Below are 21,086 nucleotides of genomic sequence, written 5' to 3'. Positions count from 1 at the left end.
CCGTTTCACCATCGTACCACCAGGTAAAAAAGGGCAAGGCTATATAAGGGTGACTTATATGGTAAATATTCTGGCCATTCGCACGGAGCGTTCCGCTTCGAGTTTCTTAGTGTGCGAACCGCTAAGGAGTGGAATGCATTGCAGGATTCTGTGTTCCCAGAAAAATACAATTTGGGTGTTTCTTCAAGGCCCGAGTGAACAAGTTGCTCATTATGACCTATGATAGGTCCGCGTGATCCATCGTCGGCCACATCATCGCTTACCACCGGCGAGTTAGTGGGCATACGCCTTATTCACAATAAAAATATAGCAAATATAAATCTTAGAAGAGTGTTAAAGGGAGGAGTTTGAATTTTTTATTAAGAATCAATGGTCAAACTAAAATGATGACGAATTCTGAGCTATCATCAATCGCTCTAAATTGTCATACCTAAGCTGTCCATTCCTAAATAGTATATCGTACAGGAAGGAAATAATTGAACGTAATGTATTTATATGTATGTAATGAGAAAAACATTGAGAATAAATTCAATACCTTTATTTTCTAGTATGTCACATAATTACAATAATCAACAAAATATTCGCAAGTCGATTGTATGTATAATATAATGAACAAAGCAACTCGAGCTGCGTATTTACAACAAATTATTAAATTAATTACATACTGGGGAAGTACATTAGGGAACTAATGGCGTAATAATAAGTACTTTAATGATTTTTTTTCTAGTTTAAATAATGTTGCCCCACACTACAAAGTAATCAACAAAATATTCGCAATTCGATTGCAATTACGTAGTAGGTACTGTAGGTACCGTAATTTTGATTTCCGTAACAGTTTTTACGGTTATATATTTATTAGTGGTAATGAGTCACTTTAATAGTATTATTTAATGAATGAAAACGCAATAAAGAAGTTACTTAGATATTTTTTTAAATTTTTGACTCTTGATATTTAAGTTTTGTTGGTGTTTCGTGTTTATGGTTGTATTTTTGTAAGTGGATGATAAAATAAAAACAGTTTTCAGGTTATAAAAAATGAACTTCCAAAAGTTTAACGTCACTTGTGAAATAAAAATGCCATTTACATTATACCCTTTCTGCACTTCCCCATTACAGTGACATAATTATGTTTGTCTTCTAGACGCTAATGAAACGTTATGTCCAAGTAATCCATTCTATTGCATTATAACATTTGGGATAGCAGACTTAACGCAACACCAGCGCCTCTAGCGACGCGAAAACTCATTACAATATGAACTCAACAATAAATCACGATTAATGTAAAATAATATATAATCTACCTAATTTACCTAAACATCTGACTAGGATTCACAATTAAAGCGTAAAAAAGTGACATTTTAATATAAGATTAATATTACAATATTATATATTTAAATACATATTATTTAAAATTTATACAAGATATAACAAATTAATATAGGACTACTAGCTTCTGCCAGTGGCTTCGCCCGCGTTCCCGTTGAATAAAAAGTAGCCTACCCAATACCAGACTACAATCTACCCCAGTTTCAAATTTCATCCCGATTCCTTCAGCCATTTCGACGTGATTGAGTAACAAACATACAAACTCACAAACTTGCACATTTATAATATAGGTAAGTAACATTCCATTTGACTTCCCTATTAGTTGAATTGTCACAGACACGACTGGAACAAGGGTTCTTGTGTTTCTGTGTGTAATAATCACAGTCAGTGCGTAAGTACATATTTATCTCCTTGTTTTATATTATTATTTGAAATGTTACAGCGATACAACGCTACCTAGTTATATTACTTAGCATTTATCTCTTTGAAACAATTTTAGTATGGCAGTGAAAAGATTAATTACAATTACCTTTGTACGAATAAAATTAAGAATTAATACAACCATTCAGCTCACTTCATAACAAAACAAGTAAATAAGTACTTAACTATGTCTCTGTCATTCTATATATACTAAATTGGTTAAATACAATATTAAATAATTAAATAGGTATACATACATAAGCATCACCGATAAATTAAATATTATTCAAATGACTTTAAAAATATAACAATTTACTAATAAATGACTAGCTTTAAATGCTAAACGTTTAACTTTTATGAATAACCAAACATTCACAACCGTACAACTCTTTCTTTAATTACTTTATTACATACTCTTTTTCCATAACCTTCTCAAAATACGAACTACGAAAGTAACTGGCCATATACAATGCAAAGTCTAAACATATCTTTTTTTATTCCAAATTCAAAACATTAAAAATGGTCAGGTAAGTGTTGTTTTTTTTCATTCAGTGCCAACGGAGGCGTCTGTCCGTGGAGGTCGCAATCTATCTAACAATGGTATGGCGACTCCTACAAGTTCGTCCCACGTGGCGAGGCGACGGCAGGGATCACACCAGCACTCCTCCACATCTCCCTCCTCAAAGCCTAAGTCCTCACCTGTGACGTCACCTGTTTCTAGACTGTTCTTGCGACTAATTCGTTTTGAGGACGTATCGTAACAAGATGGGTCACATTCTGACGCGTAGTTGTTGTTTTCCAAGTCGAACGTTACCTGGTAGAGAAAAACTTGTAAGTGTAAACTGTAAAACTTTAAAAATAACAAAAAAATAATATATAAAACAACGATCTAGTACACTAAAATTGTTGTTAATGGTTAATTACTGTTATTATTACATAAAATGAGTAAATTTTCCGTTTATAATAGCTACTCACGTGGTGTTTAGTAACATTTCTATCAATTTCTTGTTCTCCCAGCTTATCCGCTTCACAAGCAGCGAATACAGATTCATCGTCTAAAAGAAAGATAAAAAGAAAATAAAAATGTTGCAAATTACAAAAAGAACAGTTTGACCCCGACGTGATTTGAACACGCAACCTTCTGATCTGGAGTCAGACGCGCTACCGTTGCGCCACGGAGTCACTTGAGAGAGCGGTCGAAATAGCGGTACTGTATACACCGCTGTCATTATATGAATGATAAGTTATCAATGATAGAAATAGATACTATTTCCGATACTGATAGTGTATTGTAAGGTCATTGTATTAGTACATAGTTACACACACATAGTTATACTACACAATTATGACGTAATGTTGATTATAAATATGCGGTACTTATTATAGAAGACTGTTCTATTGAATGTTATGTACTTATGTTTGTAGAGTAAAAATATTTTGTAAGTATTTTTTTATTATTTTCTTTAAACAAGTATTTTTTTAAAAGACGTCAAATTCGAATTTCTTATGAAAGCTTTAAGAGACTATGTCTCCCTCATTGTTCTATAGCAATTAGTAGCGACTATGAGACTTATTGCTATTGATATGCGAAAAGGGTAATTCTTCTCTCATTCTCTGAAGTAATATTATTATTTAGCGTGGGTAGGTGTGCTTATTATTGCAAATGTTACAACAATTTTAATCTAGAAATGACCAGATTTGCAATGATTTAATAAATAATATTTATGTACTATGTATGTGTAGCTACTAAATCCGGGAATCGAACCAACAGAAAGCCACCGCCGTTACTGTGCCGCAGTATAGTCAAGTCTTTTTCCCGTGTTACATAATGTATAGCAATGTGTACTGCATTATATGCAACAGATGGTTGTTCATAAATCTCTCACTCCTCTCAGACCATTTCACATGTACGAGAGAGGTAAACAATCAAGAAGCTAAAAAAATCCACCAATCATTAACACTGACCTATGAAGACAGCGAGTGCTTCAGAGACAGCATGCGCGTGTATGGGCGAGAGCGGGTACTGGTGGTGCGCGTGCGCGTTCCAGAGTGCGCGCGCCAGCAGCGGCGCGGGCTGCGGTGTCGCGGTGCGCGGCGGCGGCGGCCAGCGCGCGCGCCGCCAGCGCGGCCGCCGCGCCGCACTCCGCGCCCGCGCCGCACACGTTCACCAGCACGCCCGCCGCCGCGCACCGCACGCTGCCGTCCTCTGGGACAACATGTTGATTATTTGATTTCCGATCTCAAACTATAATCTTTCGATTTTGAAATATGTTTTTGACAAACATTGTATGGAGTTACGCTGTCAAAAACCGAATCATCGAAATTTTCAGATTATAATTACTGGGTACAGCTATAGTTTAAAAGTTTTGAAATATAATGCCTAATTATTCCACGCGGACGAAGTGTGTGTCTTTTAAATGTCCTGGGTTAAAAGAGTTGTTATTAATGCGACAATAATATTACACAAGCACAATACTTATGTTCCCATTTCTACTTATCTCTATAAGTGCTTACCATGGTTGAGGAAGGGCTCGAGTCTGTCGAGTGCGCCCTCGAGCACAATGAGCTGCGCGGTGCGCGTGGCGCGCGACACGTTGCCGAGCGCGCGCACCGCCTCGCACGACGCCGGGCCCGACCCGCGCAGCCAGCGACACGTCGCTACATGGAACATTAGACATTATTGTATTGTCATCTATTTTACAAATAGTGATTTTCCTTCCTGATTATAACTCTAATCGAATATGTCCACCACATGAGTAACGCATGATTTTATAAAAGAAAGTAAAAAAAATAGCGTAGCCACACGTAGCCTTAGCCTAGCCATAGCTACGTAATGTCGTAGCTACGCCTAATGTACGTGTAGCAGCACAGAGCGTTAGCGTAGCCTCAGCTACGTAGTGTGTCATTGCCACACGTTGTGTATGTGTAACAGTACGTAGCATTAGCTTAGCCAAAGCTACGTAGTATCGTAGCTACGCGTAGCGTATGCGTAGTAGCACGTAGCATTAGCGTAGCCACAGCTACGTAGTATCGTAGCTACGCGTAGCGTATGTGTAGCAGCACGTAGCGTATGTGTAGTAGCACGTAGCGTTATCGTAGCCACAGCTATGTATTGTCGTAGCCACGCGTAGCGTATGTGTAGTAGCACGTAGCGTTATCGTAGCCACAGCTATGTATTGTGGTAGCCACGCGTAGCACATGTGTAGCAGCACGTAGCGTTAGCGTAGCCATAGCTATGTAGTATCGTAGCTACGCGTAGCGTATGTGTAGCAGCACGTAGCGTTGGCGTAGCCATAGCTACGTATTGTGTCGTAGCCACACGTTGAGTATTGTGAAGTAGCTCGTAGCGGTAGCGTGGCCATACCTACGTAGTGTGGTAGCCACGCGTAGCACATGTGTAGCAGCACGTAGCGTTAGCGTAGCCATAGCTATGTAGTATCGTAGCTACGCGTAGCGTATGTGTAGTAGCACGTAGCGTTAGCGTAGCCACAGCTATGTATTGTCGTAGCCACGCGTAGCGTATGTGTAGTAGCACGTAGCGTTATCGTAGCCACAGCTATGTAGTGTGGTAGCCACGCGTAGCACATGTGTAGCAGCACGTAGCGTTAGCGTAGCCATAGCTATGTAGTATCGTAGCTACGCGTAGCGTATGCGTAGTAGCACGTAGCGTTAGCGTAGCCACAGCTACGTAGTGTCGTAGCCACGCGTAGCGTATGTGTAGCTGCACGTAGCGTTAGCGTAGCCATAGCTACGTAGTATCGTAATTACGCGTAGTGTATGTGTAGCAGCAAGTAGTGTTAGCGTAGCCATAGCTACGTAGAGTAGCAGCTACGTGTAGCGTATCTGTAGCTGCACGTAGCGTTAGCGTGGCCATAGGTACGTAGTATCGTAATTACGCGTAGTGTATGTGTAGCAGCACGTTGAGTATTGTGAAGTAGCTCGTAGCGGTAGCGTGGCCATACCTACGTAGTGTGTCGTAGTCACGCGTAGCTAATATGTAGCAACACGTAGCGTTAGCGTAGCCAGAGCTACGTAGTGTGTCGTAGCCAGTGTTAAAGTTTTCTCGTATATCCCAGAAGAGTAAATAGGAAAAGAAAAATTAACACATTTATCTACACATTTATAGATTACCTTTGCAGATATTGTCGATGGGTACGTGTAGTGGGTCGGGCGGGTCCGGCGGCTCGCGGTAGAAGGTCAGGTTGTTCAGGGTGGCGAGCGCCGCCGTCGCCAACTCCTCGGCGCGCTCCACTGGAGCCATATTCTCGGGCAACGATTTGTCCTAAAAAAAGTAATACTTTGTGTTTGAGTTACTTTAGTATTTACTAAAGTAGTAAAGCTTACTGTTTTTATTAATATATTTTTTATATAAAAACAATGATTAATAGAAAATGAACCTTAAGTTGAACTAACCGTATGTGTTATAATTGTCTCCGCGAGTTGTAGACAAGCGAGTAGAGAGTTGACGATCCGCTGCGCGTATATGTCCGCCAGACCGCGGCCCACGCGCTCCGCCAGACACAAGTTTGCAACCACACGTACAGTCTGACAAAATTAAACCATGCTAATTATGAAATAAAGTTTACTTTCCTCCAATTCCATTTAAATATTTATGTAGTTTCTGTTTAGCAATCAATGAATAGAGTAAAAGAACATTAGTAGTGGTAATTATATTTATATACAAACAATTACCTTGATAAGAACATCTTCATTTGAACCATCCGATCCACCTAAATCTGAACCTGGAACAATATTTAAAATATACCTTATTACAACTGCATAAGATTTCATTTTACATAACATTATCGTCTACCGTTTAGTAGTAGACTCACCAACTAAGTGTAGATCAGGGTCCGCCTCGACATCTGGCATGTCTTGCGGGTTCTTCTTCGTGTACGATTCCAAGATTGTGAGTAAAACGTCTATCGCGCCGTCCTCGTTGTAAATCTACATAGTTACATATTACGATATTAGACAATCAATTCAAATCTAATTCAATCTTCCAGGAGACGAACATTTTTCAACAAACATTTTATCTTAGAAATCTGTTGATTGCAGTTGATAATTGATTTCTGAAGAAGCATCAAAGTGGTATACCTAAAGATTGAAGTAGCTCATTATATGTTTGTTAAGCAGAATAAAGGAACAGAGAATAAAGGCAATTTAAGTTTATTTGAAAATGAATTTTTTTAATGAAACACGTAATCGAGCAGACGTATTACTTGATGGTAAGCGTCGCCGCCGCCTATAGACCACTTGAAACACCAGAGGTGTTACAAGTGCGTTGCCGGCTTTTTGGGAGTTAGGACTTATGAATTGTTAATGTATAACCATTTGATGAAATAGATCTTATATTAGAGAGTTGAGTCACTCACATCGTTCCTGGCGCGCTCGTCGGCGGCGGCCATGTTCCCGAGCGTGTATGCGAGGCGCACGGCGAGCGGGGCGCGCGGCGCGCACGCGGCCAGCGCCCGCAGCACGGCGCGCGCCGCCCCCCCGCACGCGCACAGCCACGCGCAGCACTCCGCGCTGCCTGACACCACGCTGCAAGGACATTTTTTATGGTACATGTAACTCAGCTGGATTCTAGTCCTCTCTTGGACTACTTTTTTTTTTTGAGTGGTGAAAATCATCCAATCATTTCTCCCGCCTTGGGTGAGGCGAGAGGGAATATCAGACTCTTAATGACTAAAAACCACCCCGTTCCTAATCCTGCTTTTCGAGCCGCAGCCCCGGTAAGCCAGCTATATAGTCTGCATGGGTGGATCCTGGTCCACTCTTAAAGTAAACGGTTGTCTATAAGTTATTATAAACAACCGTTTACTTGGCAAATGTTTAAATACTCAAACGCCACTCAATTATAACTCGCTCTCAAAAATATTTCTGTCACTATAAATTCTTTGTAAAATAACAAAGATAACACGATATTTAAGTGCACCTTAAAATGTAGTAGCTTTTCAGTATTCGAGAGTGAGTGTAAAAAACTGAATTGCTTTAACTATGAACATAAACTGAAGATCGAACCAAAGATTTTCTCAAGCGTCACATTTACACTTATTCGACCTTTTTTATTTTTGGATAATGGGTACTGTGATATCAAATATACTTTCCGTTAAACCATAATGTTGTAAAAAAAAATGATTCCACTGATGTTTTGATACTACTTTGTTTATTTGAAATTGTCAAATAAGTAACGGTATACCTGAGACACCGGGCCACATTAGTGAGCACGTCCCGGTCAGTGTGCAGCGCGAGCGCGTTGACCAGCTCGGGCAGCGCGCCGCTGGCGAGGAAGTCGTGCGCGCAGCGGTCCACGGCGCCCGCCAGGCTGCGCAGCGCGCCCGTCACCTGGTACAGCGCGTGCGTGCTCTGCTCGCCCAGCGAGCGCGGGCACTCCGCTTTCTGAGAGACAGGCAAAGATCATGGAATGATAATGTAGTCATGGAGACAGTCAAAGATTATGAAATAATAATGAAGTTATGAAAACTCGCAATACAATTATTGGGGAGAACATTGTAATTTTGTAATTTGTATTGAGATTCGGTTGCTAACAGAAAAAGAACAGGAAAAACAGTTTGTTTTTTATCTCGCACCTTTGCTGGGCTGAACTGGAACATTTATTTTATCGGTATAATTGGCTACCTTAGAGATCTTTTTACACACTTTTATCTCGTGGACGGAGGAGAGTCACTTTCTTTTCACAATCCAAAAGATTTTTAAATAGCATTAAAAAGACAGTCAGTGGAAGTACATACGGCGTTATTGAGTATCTTGAGATGCAGCGCGGCGAGGTGCGCGGCGCCGGCGGCGACGGCGCGGGCGCAGAGCGCGGGCTCCAGCGCCAGCACGCGCAGCGCGGCGCAGCCGTACACGCAGCACCCCGCCTCCGACACCGGCTCCGCGCGCCCGCACCCCTCCACCAGCAACTCTGGACACACAAACACACCTCAATACCTTTTATTGGGTAAATCTTAGAAATTTAACTTACTCAAATTCCTCTTGCCCTAGGTGACAAGAGATTCGTATCAGTCTTACTGACTGAAACCATTGCGTTCCAACTACTGCTCCGAGCTGGGGCCTCGGTACGTATATAGCGATCCACTCTACACCCCTTTTATAATATACACAAGATACTCATCATTACCATCAGCTAATTTCAGCCTACTCTTGGGCATAGACCATGGGCATTGATATATTGTTTTTGTAAGAATATAATGTCAAATCATTTTATCAGTTTTGCTTAATTGGTGCAAAGAATATTTAATTTCTTTTATCAACTCACCCAACAGATTGGTGGTCTTAAAGTAGTGATCGTTCTTGTCATTCTTTGCTATCTTGAAGACAAGCTTGCAGGCAGCTGCCAAATGTGTACCAGTCACTCGCATCTACAACGAAACAAAATAATTGTATACGTAGCACTTGACGTAGCAGGATACGTAGCTCGTAGCCCGTAGTCCTGCTACGGCGTAGGCGTCAAACCTACAACTTCAACTTATAACAGTAGAAAGCACATCTCTATCTATCTCTAAAGTGACCATAAACAATACCGAAACTAATTATTATGTTATCGGCTTACTCACGTAACTGTTTGACGAGGATCTCGACTAGTTTCAAGCCATGCTAGAGGCTCATATTCATGAGCAGCATTTCGCGACACACGACGCGGTGATTGTCGCGCTGCTACTGGTCAAACAGTTACGTGAGTAAGCCGATAATATAATAATTAATTTAGTATGTCTCACGAAAGTTATAATAAAACCGAAACTGTTGTATAACGTTAATAATTTTAACCTTCAAATGCCCTAAACACTACTCTTATATCTACGTACAGATAGCATGGCCCGCGCCACAGCGACGAGTATCCTCTCGTCGTCACTGTCTATGTGCATGTACAGCGCCCGCGTGAGTAGTTCCCGCAGACTGCCGCCAGGTGTCGTTGCTTGCAGGTTGGCCACCACTGCCTCCAGTAGCTGCAGGGTACGGTGCGGGTCGCGACAACGCTGCGATAGGGCTTCTGATAGCTCCAGTAATGTCATACTGTGAAACGAACAAAATGGGCATGAAATATATCAACATCGATAGTCTGTTACAGTTCACTTGTTAATGTTGTTAATGGCTTGGCAACTTGGCTGGATGTCGTAGTTTAAAAGGGTCAGATTTATTAGAGGACGCTGTTGCCTTTTTTTGTGGGGTGAAAATCATCCAATGACTTCTCCCGCCTTGGGCGAGGCGAGAGGGAGTGTCAGACTCTTACTGACTAAAAATCATCCCGTTCCTACTTCTGCTTTTCGAGCTGCTGCTTTCGATAAATGTGATTTTTATGGGCCACATTATTTGGTTTCTAATTTTTTTTTTAAATTAATAAATCATCAACGTACTTTTCCAAACTGTCCGAGGAAGTGTTGGGCAGTTGCACGGCGAGATGTTTTACATCGATGTCAGCTCGCAGGCCGCTCGTGCAGCTGGCAACGTCGCAAGATGCTGCCTTCGTAGCTGCGAACTGTTTGCGTTTTGTTGCACCAACACCATCTGCTTGTAAGCAGTACTAATATAAATCAGGAATGCATTAACTGTCGTACTCAGAGTCATTTTATGATTACTTAAACTATTCTTTAGATTTTGTTCCAAAAACAATCGCTATAGACTGGTTTAAGTAATCATTAAATGTCTCTGAGTACGGCTGTTTAAGGTGGATATAAAAACCTGTAAAGCAATTTTAATTCACGATATTGGATTCACTGTGTCAAAGCTCTTTTCACTTTATGAAAAGAGCTACTGTATAGCATAGTTACAAATAGAAAATAATTTTACTACATTTGTTCAGAAGTTATTCTCACCCTTAACATTGACGATCTCACCCATTAATGTGCTGCTCATAGTGGTATTACTGTCATCACCTAGAGGACGAGTCACTGAGATCGCTCCGGCCAAGCTGGCTTCAGGTTTTAACTCTGAAAATACAAATTTATACCTAATATACCAGATAGATACTACTACTATACTAATACAAACCGAGAGAATGTAATCCCACCCAAAACATAAATGTGAAAGGCTGCCAAGTTCGATAATATTGGAATGCTTCGCCTATAAAAGAAGTGAGATCTAAATAAGTACCAAGTTCCATACACAGACCTCAGTTAAAAATGATATAACAAGTTGGCAAGTTTTCACACACTTTGTTATAAACCTACTAAACGCAATGAGTCAAGTATATAATTTTCTATTAAAACTTGCCAAGTTATATCATTTTTAACTGAGGTCTGTGTATGGAACTTGGTACTTATTTAGATCTCACTTCTTTTATAGGCGAAGCATTCCAATATTATCGAACTTGGCAGCCTTTCACATTTATGTTTTGGGTGGGATTTCATTTATTTTTGTAAGGTTTATTTTCTTTTTTTCTTATTTTACTTTACTTTGACTAAATACAAACCTTCGTAACGAATTTTAGGTCGGTACGACCATTGAAAGATATATGTAGATAATTTTTTTTGTTTTAGTTCCTTAGGGGTATGAATTTAGACCTTCATTATTTTTAAAACCGACTCACACTTGGCCATTTTCAGATTTTTTCCTTTACCTTGACCTAAAGACCTACCTCCATGCCAAATTTCAAGTCAATACGACCATTGGAAGTGGTCTAGGTTTTTGATGAGTGAGTGAGTGAGTCAGTCAGTGAGTGTATAGTAAAAATAGCGATTTTCTGACGTCAATATCTCAAGACCTACAATAGATACATTAATGAAATTTTGTATTTTAGATAAGTAAGTAGATCTTAACAGATACTAGAAATTTCATATGCGTAGATAAAATAGATTTTGAGTTATAGGTGGGTCGAACTTGGCCCGAAATGGTTCGTGTAATATAACCCACGGCCGGTGTGTCGGTTTTTTTGCTCGAACTTGGCGGACACACTGCCGTGTGTCTTTTTTTTTTTTTTTTCAGGGGGGAAAATCATCCAATGACTTCTCCCACCTTGGGCGAGGCGAGAGGGAGTGTCAGACTCTTACTGACTAAAAACCACCCCGTTCCTTCTCCTGCTTTTCGAGCCGGAGCCCCGGTAAACCCGCTAGGTAGTCCGCAGCTCCGGATCAGGCATCAGCCCTACTGGGCCCCATCTGTGGTGGTCTGATGGCTCTTTGAGGCGCGCGCGGAACGCTACGCGCCGCACGCACGGGTCTGGTTCTGTTCGGGCGGTGAGCTACCCTTACTCGCCGCCCGCAGGCCCGCACTTACGGTGGCCGGAGATCGTCCCGCGATCCCCGACGCCCGGAGTGTCTCTCGCGACGGCTGGGGCGTGAGGAGGTTTGTTCTCTCACGCGCCCCGCCTCCTCCTTAGCTAGCATGACTGCTTCGCAGAAAGAGGAGACGGCATCCCAGTCCCTCTCGCTCCGCACCATGGCCTGAACCAGTGCCGGGCGCGAGAGGTCGCCGTCGCCGACCACATCCCTGAGGACTTGGCGGTACTCAGCCCACGCAGGGCACACCGCCACCGTATGTTCTACCGTGTCCTCCGGGCGGTCCTCGCAGTGATGACACCCGGGCGTTTCCTCCCGCCCAATAAGGAACAGGAACCTACCGAAACTACTGCCGTGTGTCTAGATTTGGAAGTTGGCTTACTGTACCTAACTGACACGTTAGTCGTGCATGTTGTATCATCATAAAACTTGGCAATTGTATGTAGACAAGATAACTATAAAATATTGTAGTACCATCGAGTTAGTTTGATGATGAAATCGTGGGGTGACTTTGGGTCTCACTAGCAAACATATCCAGTTGGGACTCATTAGAAAAGTACATTTCTTCTGAATACGAGGATATACTACGATTTTCTAATTTATTTATTTGAGTAAGACTGCATACGTACGAACCTTCAGCGTGTACTTGTCCAGTAGTGTTACGCCTGTGCAGTGGTTTGCTCCGACCACTGAGATGCGGCAGTTTGGTGAATCCGCCCCACATGTCACCCACCCCGCCTTGTCGAGGGTCCTTGCGTACCTGCTTTTTTTTTTTAATATTATATTGAGTTAGATCAATCTAATCTTAGAGGTTGGATTGTTCTTGCGATTTGAGTGACTAAGGCAGACATGTTTCTTTAAAATGTCTAGTGAATTTAAAACTACGTCTTGTGGTATGTCAAAAGTGCCTCTACGTTTGTTGACGCGCGGTGATGAAGAATGCTTCTCTATAGGTTTAAATCAATGCAATATAAACAATGATTTTATTTCATAGTATTAGGCCGACTTACACCAGTTTTATTCTTACTTTTATTAGTCAACAATAGATAGAAATTTCCTTGACACTAAATCTGTGAGGTTATTAAGGTTATGATGTAGAAAAAAGTTGGGAAAATTGCAGAAAATAAAACTGGTCAGGTCAGGTCAGGTCTCATAAATAGATGCATGTGCAGAATTTATTATTCTGCATGTTTCGGTATGCTAAACTAGTTCTAGAATAGAATTTTAAAAAGGTTTTATTATAAGCCCTGCACGCGATGAGATTGCGAGTCAAAACATGGATATAAATAATATTGTACCTGCTGAATTTTCCCAACCATTTTTACGACGGAACAGGCTAGCAAATATGCTGATATGAATATGCGACACATTTAAACTAGGTAGACATATTTTCTTTCACCATAGAAGTGACAAAACAAGTTTACGGGTTTTTTTATCGTATAAGCTGGTAAACGAACAGACGGAACATTTGATGGTAAGCAATCGTTGCCGCCCATGGACACCCGAAAAACCAGAGGCGTTACAAGTGCGTTGCCGGCCTTTTGGGGGTTAGGAATTTAAGAATTATTGGGAAATCGTGGATTATAATGATTGGGAAAGGGGGTCATTTAGATGATGTCAATTACTGTAATAAGGTTATCTTGTAACTCCAAAGACAAACATTTATCATGACGTAATCGTACCTCCTGACTGACATTAGAGTAGGACAACGCAATGTTGGAAAAAGGTTACACCAATAATTCTGGCTTAAAAGTCTGTGCGACTGCCTTGAACGCGGTACTACATCTGAGTACCAAGCAGCGGCCTCAAGAAGATAAAAGATAACCATAATATTGACCAATTTACGACAGGAGAGGTACATTAAAATGATCTGTACCCTTAGTATGAGTTTGCTTTACATTTAAAGTAATCGAAACAAAGGTTCGTTCGGCGCTCTGATTAGTTAGTTTATTGGAGCCGGGCAATCAGAGTGGTGAACGCGCTCTCGTTTCGCACTCTAGAATACGTATGCCACAATGATCAAAGGCTAAGTAAAGGTCGGTTAGCACTTACCGGAGGTTTTTTCTTACTGCGGGTGTCTGTGAGCATTTCATTGAGTGCCTCCTCGTCCAGGTGAGCGATACGAGCGTCCATCGCCGCCAGGGTCTCTTCACCACTCTCTGACAGACTCAGGAACTTCAGACTGTTTTATGAACATAAGTGTTCAATGTTTTTTTTAACAAAATAAAAAGAAATGTTTGTCCTAATTTTTAAGATAGGTAACATTTTGAGTTACACCAACCATATAAGTGATACCTAACATTAGAAGTTATGGGTTAGTTTATGTCGTACGTCACACTAAGTAATTTTTGATTAAGAGTTTGTTTTGAGGGATATTTCGTGAAAATGGTCACTAGTTTCCTAAAAAATAAGCCCAAACATACTCAAAGCCACTGGGCGGTCTCGGTTCTTTCTTGTTGGTGTACAGCGACCTCTGTGGTTCACGCGGTGTGTAGGGGCGGCGCGTGCGCAGCGGACGCAGGCCGCCGCCAGCGCCACCACCGCTAGACGTACCGCTCATCTCTGAACCAAACAAAAAAGTTGAAGACAGTATAAGTAATTGCTTAAATCATCCAGTACTTGAACTTTGCAGTTTGCAGTAAAGATTTCACGTTACACACGTGTTAAAAAGAGGTAAAAGATTAACACAGATAAAGAAACATAATATCTAAACTTTAATTTAATTCCGTAAGCGTGTATGCATATTCAATGGAACACTTTAAACTTCTAAAGTCAGCAGGCACTGTATAAAACCAAATTAGTTAACAATAAAAGCTTTGACATAAATTAACGCCGATATTTTCTTCTAGCACATGAATACTTGAAAATGCTTCCTAAATAACCTAATAAAGTGTAATAATTTCACCTAAAAATCTAAATTCTGAAGTAAGAAACAATGATCGCGTGAATGCCTCGCACCGTACGCATAAAATTGTTGACGATTTTCCTTCGAGTCATTAACATAATGAACCTGATGGTCTCTTTCGTAGAATTTACGAACAAAACAAACAGTTCCTCATTATTTTGGATTTTATATACCTTCTTTTCTTCAGGTATTTACAGGTCTGAGTAGGATATTTTTATGTTTTTTAGCAGTACCACCCTATCATACACTGTAAATTGTAAAAAGAAGAATACATTTCTCTACTTGTTAAACTTAGAGCGTCACATCTGTCACCACCGGTGCCTGACTTTAGTGGAGGTTTGGTTTTCACCATTTTAACCTTGGCAGTGTTAAACAATCTTTCATTTTGAAGTATTTTTTTCCTTTAATAGGTAAAAGAGCGCAATATGTATAATGTACATTCATAAAGAAACGTGTCAAAACTCTTTCAATCATACCTTCAAAAACCAAACCAACCATAAAGTAAACCGCAAACTCTTCGTCGCGTATAAAAATAAAAAAGGTAAAGCGACAATGACCTTCTAAGGGGGTGCTATATCAAAGGTTGTGATTTTAAATCAGCGCTATATGAAGTGAGGTATTAATGTAGGGATGGCGTGCGAGGCTCACCGTGGCAACCGAGCCGGTAACAGTGTACAAGAAGGAATGACCGCGTGACCTCGGCGATCAACCACCCCGAAGAAACGGCACAAAGAATGCTCCAAACTTGGTACATAAATATATACTTTTATGGTCTATATGACTGTAAAAAGAATGCTTAAAACTTTCAGTGATTTTGGGATGATAAATGCGTTTTATTTTCTTTTTCTGATCGTAGTCCGCTTTGAAATGATATGGCGTATCCGATGATCTATTTCATTTATTTTATTAGGCTAAATGTAGTCACAAATAATTTTGTCGATAGAAAAGTCCATTAAGAATGTTGGTTGTGATTGCAATTGCTTTTCTCTTACCTCTTTTTGAGAGGAAGGGGGACAAGAAACTAATAACCAAGTTACTTGGAAAACTCGAGATTGCATTCGATACCTTTAATTCATACTTACGTACTTCTAACAAACAATTTAACCTTCATGTAAATAATAAAATGGAATGTGATTAAAAACAAATCAAGAAGACGACAAACGAATTAATTTGAAAACATACGTGACTTAGCACCACGCACAATCATAAAAAGGGAAAATAAAACAACACAATAAATGTAGACCTTCATATCGTAAACGTGTCTGGTGGAAATCCGCAGTATTATCAACAATATACGCGACATTGCGAACACAAAGCGTTATTGAATACCATAAAGGGAATTTATGACGTCAAAGGTAACGATGCGAAACTGTATTTTCCAAAAGCTTGTATTATTTATATCGTGACTCTTCAACATTAGCTCACCTTGTGGTTTCAACAAGGTGAGGGGTAACTGTTGTCGCGCCAAATTGAACTCCCTATCGATGTGCGAAAAACGATAACGATTTGATTTGATAAATTCTATAACGATAGTGCATCGATTATACAACGGTATGAGACAGGTACAGGAAAATGAATTACAAGTTCAGATTCAGTTCAGTTTAGGTCAAAGGATAAATTGTCTTTCCATCAGATTTTTTTTGAGGGAGGAAAATCATCCAATGACTTCTCCCGCCTTGGGCGAGGCGAGAGGGAGTGTCAGATTCTTACTGTTACACCGTCCCTAGTATTGCTTTTCGAGCCGGAGCCCCGGTAACCCGCTAGGCAATTCGCAGACGTAAAAGTTAGTTGGTTAAAAATACCTATACGAGCATGATGATAATATATAACATTGTAGTTAGAGAGGTTTACGGTCTGCTTATGACAAAAGCTGCGAATGATTGATAGAAGAAATGACACCAGGTCATTGACATAATTTATAATGATAAATTATAGTTTAGTTAATGAACCCACACCCACCCTTGTTATTTGTTTGGTAACAAAACATTATTCTAATCTTTGAAAGTAATATCCAACCATAACCTTTTTGTTACATTTATTCTGTCTTTACTAGAAATATAATGGCTACATTAATGTAGTAATAAGTAAGTGCTTAAGCACTTAGTACTTTTTTAGTACTTACTCTCCAAAACTTGCAGGAAACTTAGGGATATTAAAGTTTTAGATTGCTAAATATTAATTGTTAAAGGGTCCCGCGGTTTAGTTGAAAACTGGTGCAGCATTCCGGGAGTATACGGAGCTGTGGACAACCTAGGGGTTAACCGAGGCTCCGGTTTAAAACAGGCGAAGAAACGAGGTGGTTTTTAGTCAGTATAAGTCTGATGCTCCCTCTCACCTCACCCGAGTGGGAGAAGACAATTGATGATTTTCCGCCCACAAAATGAAAGCATTCCGGGAATATAAGTAACTCTTATGTAATCACAATTCACACTAATTTTATAAGTGTAAAAGTTTGTTTGTTTGGATGTTTGTCCGTCAATCACGCTGAAACTACTGAACGGATTTTGATGAAATTGGGTATACAGACAAGGTATGGGTGATAAATGATACTTTTTATCCCACGGGCACGCGGGCGAAACTGATGGCAGAAGTTAGTCATTATTAAGTGAATCGTGTCTCTCTTACCGCCGTAAATAGCAGCTCTTGCTTCACTGATGATCTCTGCAGAGGTTTTACGCCGTAATGGCGCGTAGAAAGGTGCGCCTGGGCCGCGTCGAGCGCCTCGCTCGCTCATTGTCTATCCTGTTAACAAAAATAAACACTTTTATCCGGCTTACGTTTATGATTAGATGTAGGAATGTACCTTACTTAATACGAAATGGGGACTGCAAAATATACGTAGTTTCTGTTTGTTTTTAAAAAACTGTCACCCGGATCCCGGCTTGCGCTGTTAAAGCTTGGTATTATTGAAATAATTTAGGTCTACTTTAGATAATTATAATGTATTTAAAGGAAAATAAAAAGCCTACTCATATCTAAATAATTAAAGTTTCTTTGATGAACCTATCAACCCATATATCTTAAACGTGTAAAATAATAATCGTTTTCTAATTACTATATATCTAGAACTATCGTACATTATTTCTTTTAAATTATATCTATATCCACAAATAATATTGCCAAGTTTCACTGTCAATATCTGATTGCTTATCATTTTAATGGTATGGATGCATCACACGCACGGAGAGTGTGAATCATATAAAAATAAAACCTTTTCCAATGAGTTAATTTTAACTATTCTTGGTATTCGTAATTTATAATTACGTTTAGCTTTAATTATTTGAATCGATTTACTGTGTCATAGCCATTCATCGGAAACGTCCATAAATTTAACTCGACTTTACGATACCACCCGAATTTTATATCGAGCGACAAGGTGCCGGGAATAACAAGTTTCAAATAATTTATTAATGCACATTTCCTAAAAAGTGGAAACTAGCCTTTTCTCCGACACTAGGATTTTATTCCGTGTCGTGCGTGTAATTGTAAACATACAATTTCACATACACATGACACCCAGAAAAGGAACAACAATCTGCGGAGTGCGGAAATCGAACCGGTAACGCGCCAACCAGCTACAGCGGTGTGATGTACATACATTTATGTGGAATTTATATTAGAAAATAAACAATCGACTACAACTAGGACTACCAAGCCAGTCTAACCTGAATAAACAGATTAGAGTTCTACATACATACATAGTTGTAGGATTATACAGAATATAAACCATATGTAAGGCTTAGGCCTTGTTAAAAGTGGGACGATGTGAATAAATAATTATAATATTTATGTTGTATGTCCGTAATATCAGGGGCAGTAGATAGCTGACACGGTGGCTATGTAGGATGACCTACATGTGAAGTAAATTGTATTCATTTGATTAGGTAAATTGTCACCATATTGTGTTGCCTCAATACACCCACATCGGGTGATCAACCACTGACACATATTTAACTGACTGCAAAGAAGACATATGTTTATGTTCCCATAGATATACATACATATACATACATACATAAATTATGAAATTAATCAAGAATTAAATTCCGTGGGATCAGTTTCATATTTCTTGACCACAAAAGAGCTGTAATGTTGTAGGTTGTCGAGGTATGTTACGGACATGAGGCACGGCTGTTATATCGAGTCCGAGACCCCTTGTCCGGCACTTGCGATCACTCGACCAACGACAGACTAGGTGTAATTTTAAAAGAAAATATGTAAAAAGCACATAGAAAGTAGGAAAATGGCCCCAAATGAAGATGATGGCTGGTAAGTAATAGACATAAATAATATTTACTTAAAAGAAGTAGTTAACGTTAGCTATGAACATAATTTTTACCGCTACAAAGTTTCTTACAACTTTCAATCTTAGTTTCATAGTTTTGTGACATCACGCGATAGCTAATGGCTGAGGAAATAGGCTCACATAATCAGAAAGATTTTACTAATAATACTAAACTGTAACGTTACCGAGTTACTGCGAACTATGATTTATATGGTATAATTATATAGGGAGGCATTACAATCAACACGCAAGTTCTACAAGACATTACAATTTTGAATAAACGGAGAATTCGTTGAAAATTGTATTTGGGTGAGTATGTGACAGAAAGCGTAGTTTTCAAATGGTATTATATTCCTATTCAGCACTGAATTACTAGATAATTATACTAGATAATGTCTGAAATTAAATAGTCTTGGAAAAATTAGGTAGAATATAAATTTTAAAATGCCTAAAAATTTTGAACTTATTGATGTATTTTTATTTCCAAAAAAATACGTAAAAGAAATCCACTAAATAAGTAAATGTACGTTATTACTATATGAAGGGTCCACTGCAATAATGATGAATGTCCAAAAAACATTTTTTCTTATTTAGTAATGCCATTTGGTCACTTGACTATGTAGTTATGAAATCGCGTTTACAAACTTAGCAATATCGCTGACAGTCCCGAGATAAAACGTTTTTAATATTTGGGCTACACGGCTAGAATGCTTAGCGTCACTGGTGTTCACGACAATAATGATAAATGTCTAGTCGCGGACAATGTCGAAGGAACGGGGTGGTTTTTAGTCAGTAAGAGTTTTAATAAACAACATTTCATTACCTTTAGGTCCGAGTTTTTTTACACCGATTATAAATTTAAAACCCAGTTATCTTAAAACAAAGGACAATGGACATTCATCATTATTGCAGTGGACCCTTCATATTATATGCTAAAACTAAACGATAACTTACCGTTTTTCCACGTATGAAAACTAAACAAGTTTGAAAATGTAACTTTTAACCGAAGCTACGCGAAGGCGGGCGGCGCGCTACGCGAGCTACGATGTACTGCTACGGTGCCTACGACAGTGCTACGTTACTCCCTACAAACTTGCGTTTCGTAGCAAATGGGGTGAGTTTTCAATTATTCGTAAACCGTAGTTTAGTAATCGGATTGTTATAGACAGTTACTAGTACTGATTGATTGCTCTATAAATATTTTATTAACAAGGAAATTGAGTAACGGAGCCTTCGTTTTCTTACAAAATAATTTAATACGATTAAAATTCTTTTACAATACCAGTTTTAGACAATATTATAATGAGTAAGTCTGTATAAATATTGTTTTTTATTTAAACATTAACTACAGTCTCACTAACTCCTAGAAAAATATCGAACTAAACCTATTCTAATGGAACGTGGAAAATTATATAGGAATAATTAATTAGAATGCCAATTATCTTATCAAAGGCTTACGATATTGATTGTATATTATTTTATTTAACCTTGATGTGTAGAGATCGCTCATTAGCTTGGATTATGTGATGGATAGCTTTTATATTGTTTTTATAGCAATATACGAGTGCTGCATGGAGAGTGATACTATACTATCGCTAGTATAAAAGCTTACGGACCCCATAAGCTGATGATTAAATTGATCACTAAAGTCTTAAGTACACCTATAACAGAAGTATGACAAGTGAGTTACCCACTACGTAGCAAATTCTGCAAACTGATTTACGAGAAGGCCTCCTCAAGAGCGATGACGTGATTGTGGTTACCATAATTTTTGGAAAACATATTTCCCGAAAATAGTTGGTTGAAAACGTAGCAATTAACTTCTGACTTATTACACGAAATGTGAGAGAGTTGTGCTATTTATGGGGATGTAGACTTTGAGAAGGGCATTCTACAAGGATCAAAAAAGTTT

General features: G+C 39.3%; 1 protein-coding gene and 1 non-coding gene across 2 annotated transcripts; both read right to left on the bottom strand.

Annotated features, from left to right (window-relative positions):
• Positions 1–1,074: 1,074 nt before the first annotated feature.
• Positions 1,075–20,276, bottom strand: LOC118275057 (armadillo repeat-containing protein 2). The gene is given in 21 exon segments (XM_050696883.1): positions 1,075–2,560; positions 2,722–2,801; positions 3,712–3,823; positions 3,825–3,952; positions 4,261–4,404; positions 5,878–6,028; positions 6,160–6,291; positions 6,439–6,488; positions 6,579–6,693; positions 7,122–7,290; positions 7,949–8,148; positions 8,502–8,674; positions 9,029–9,131; positions 9,576–9,783; positions 10,125–10,275; positions 10,584–10,697; positions 12,618–12,747; positions 14,037–14,166; positions 14,408–14,546; positions 17,515–17,631; positions 20,129–20,276. Coding segments are annotated over 20 exon segments (2,808 nt in total). The 5' UTR covers positions 17,624–17,631; positions 20,129–20,276; the 3' UTR covers positions 1,075–2,290.
• Trnaw-cca (transfer RNA tryptophan (anticodon CCA)) lies at positions 2,857–2,928 on the bottom strand. Its single transcript has one exon. It is a non-coding gene; the product is annotated as a tRNA-Trp (tRNA).
• Positions 20,277–21,086: the final 810 nt, after the last annotated feature.

The sequence above is a fragment of the Spodoptera frugiperda genome, chromosome 11 (assembly GCF_023101765.2).
Source record: "Spodoptera frugiperda isolate SF20-4 chromosome 11, AGI-APGP_CSIRO_Sfru_2.0, whole genome shotgun sequence".
Lineage (NCBI taxonomy): Eukaryota > Metazoa > Arthropoda > Insecta > Lepidoptera > Noctuidae > Spodoptera > Spodoptera frugiperda.
The sequence above is the reverse complement of the archived record's forward strand: the minus strand, read 5'-3'. Positions and strand labels throughout refer to the sequence as shown.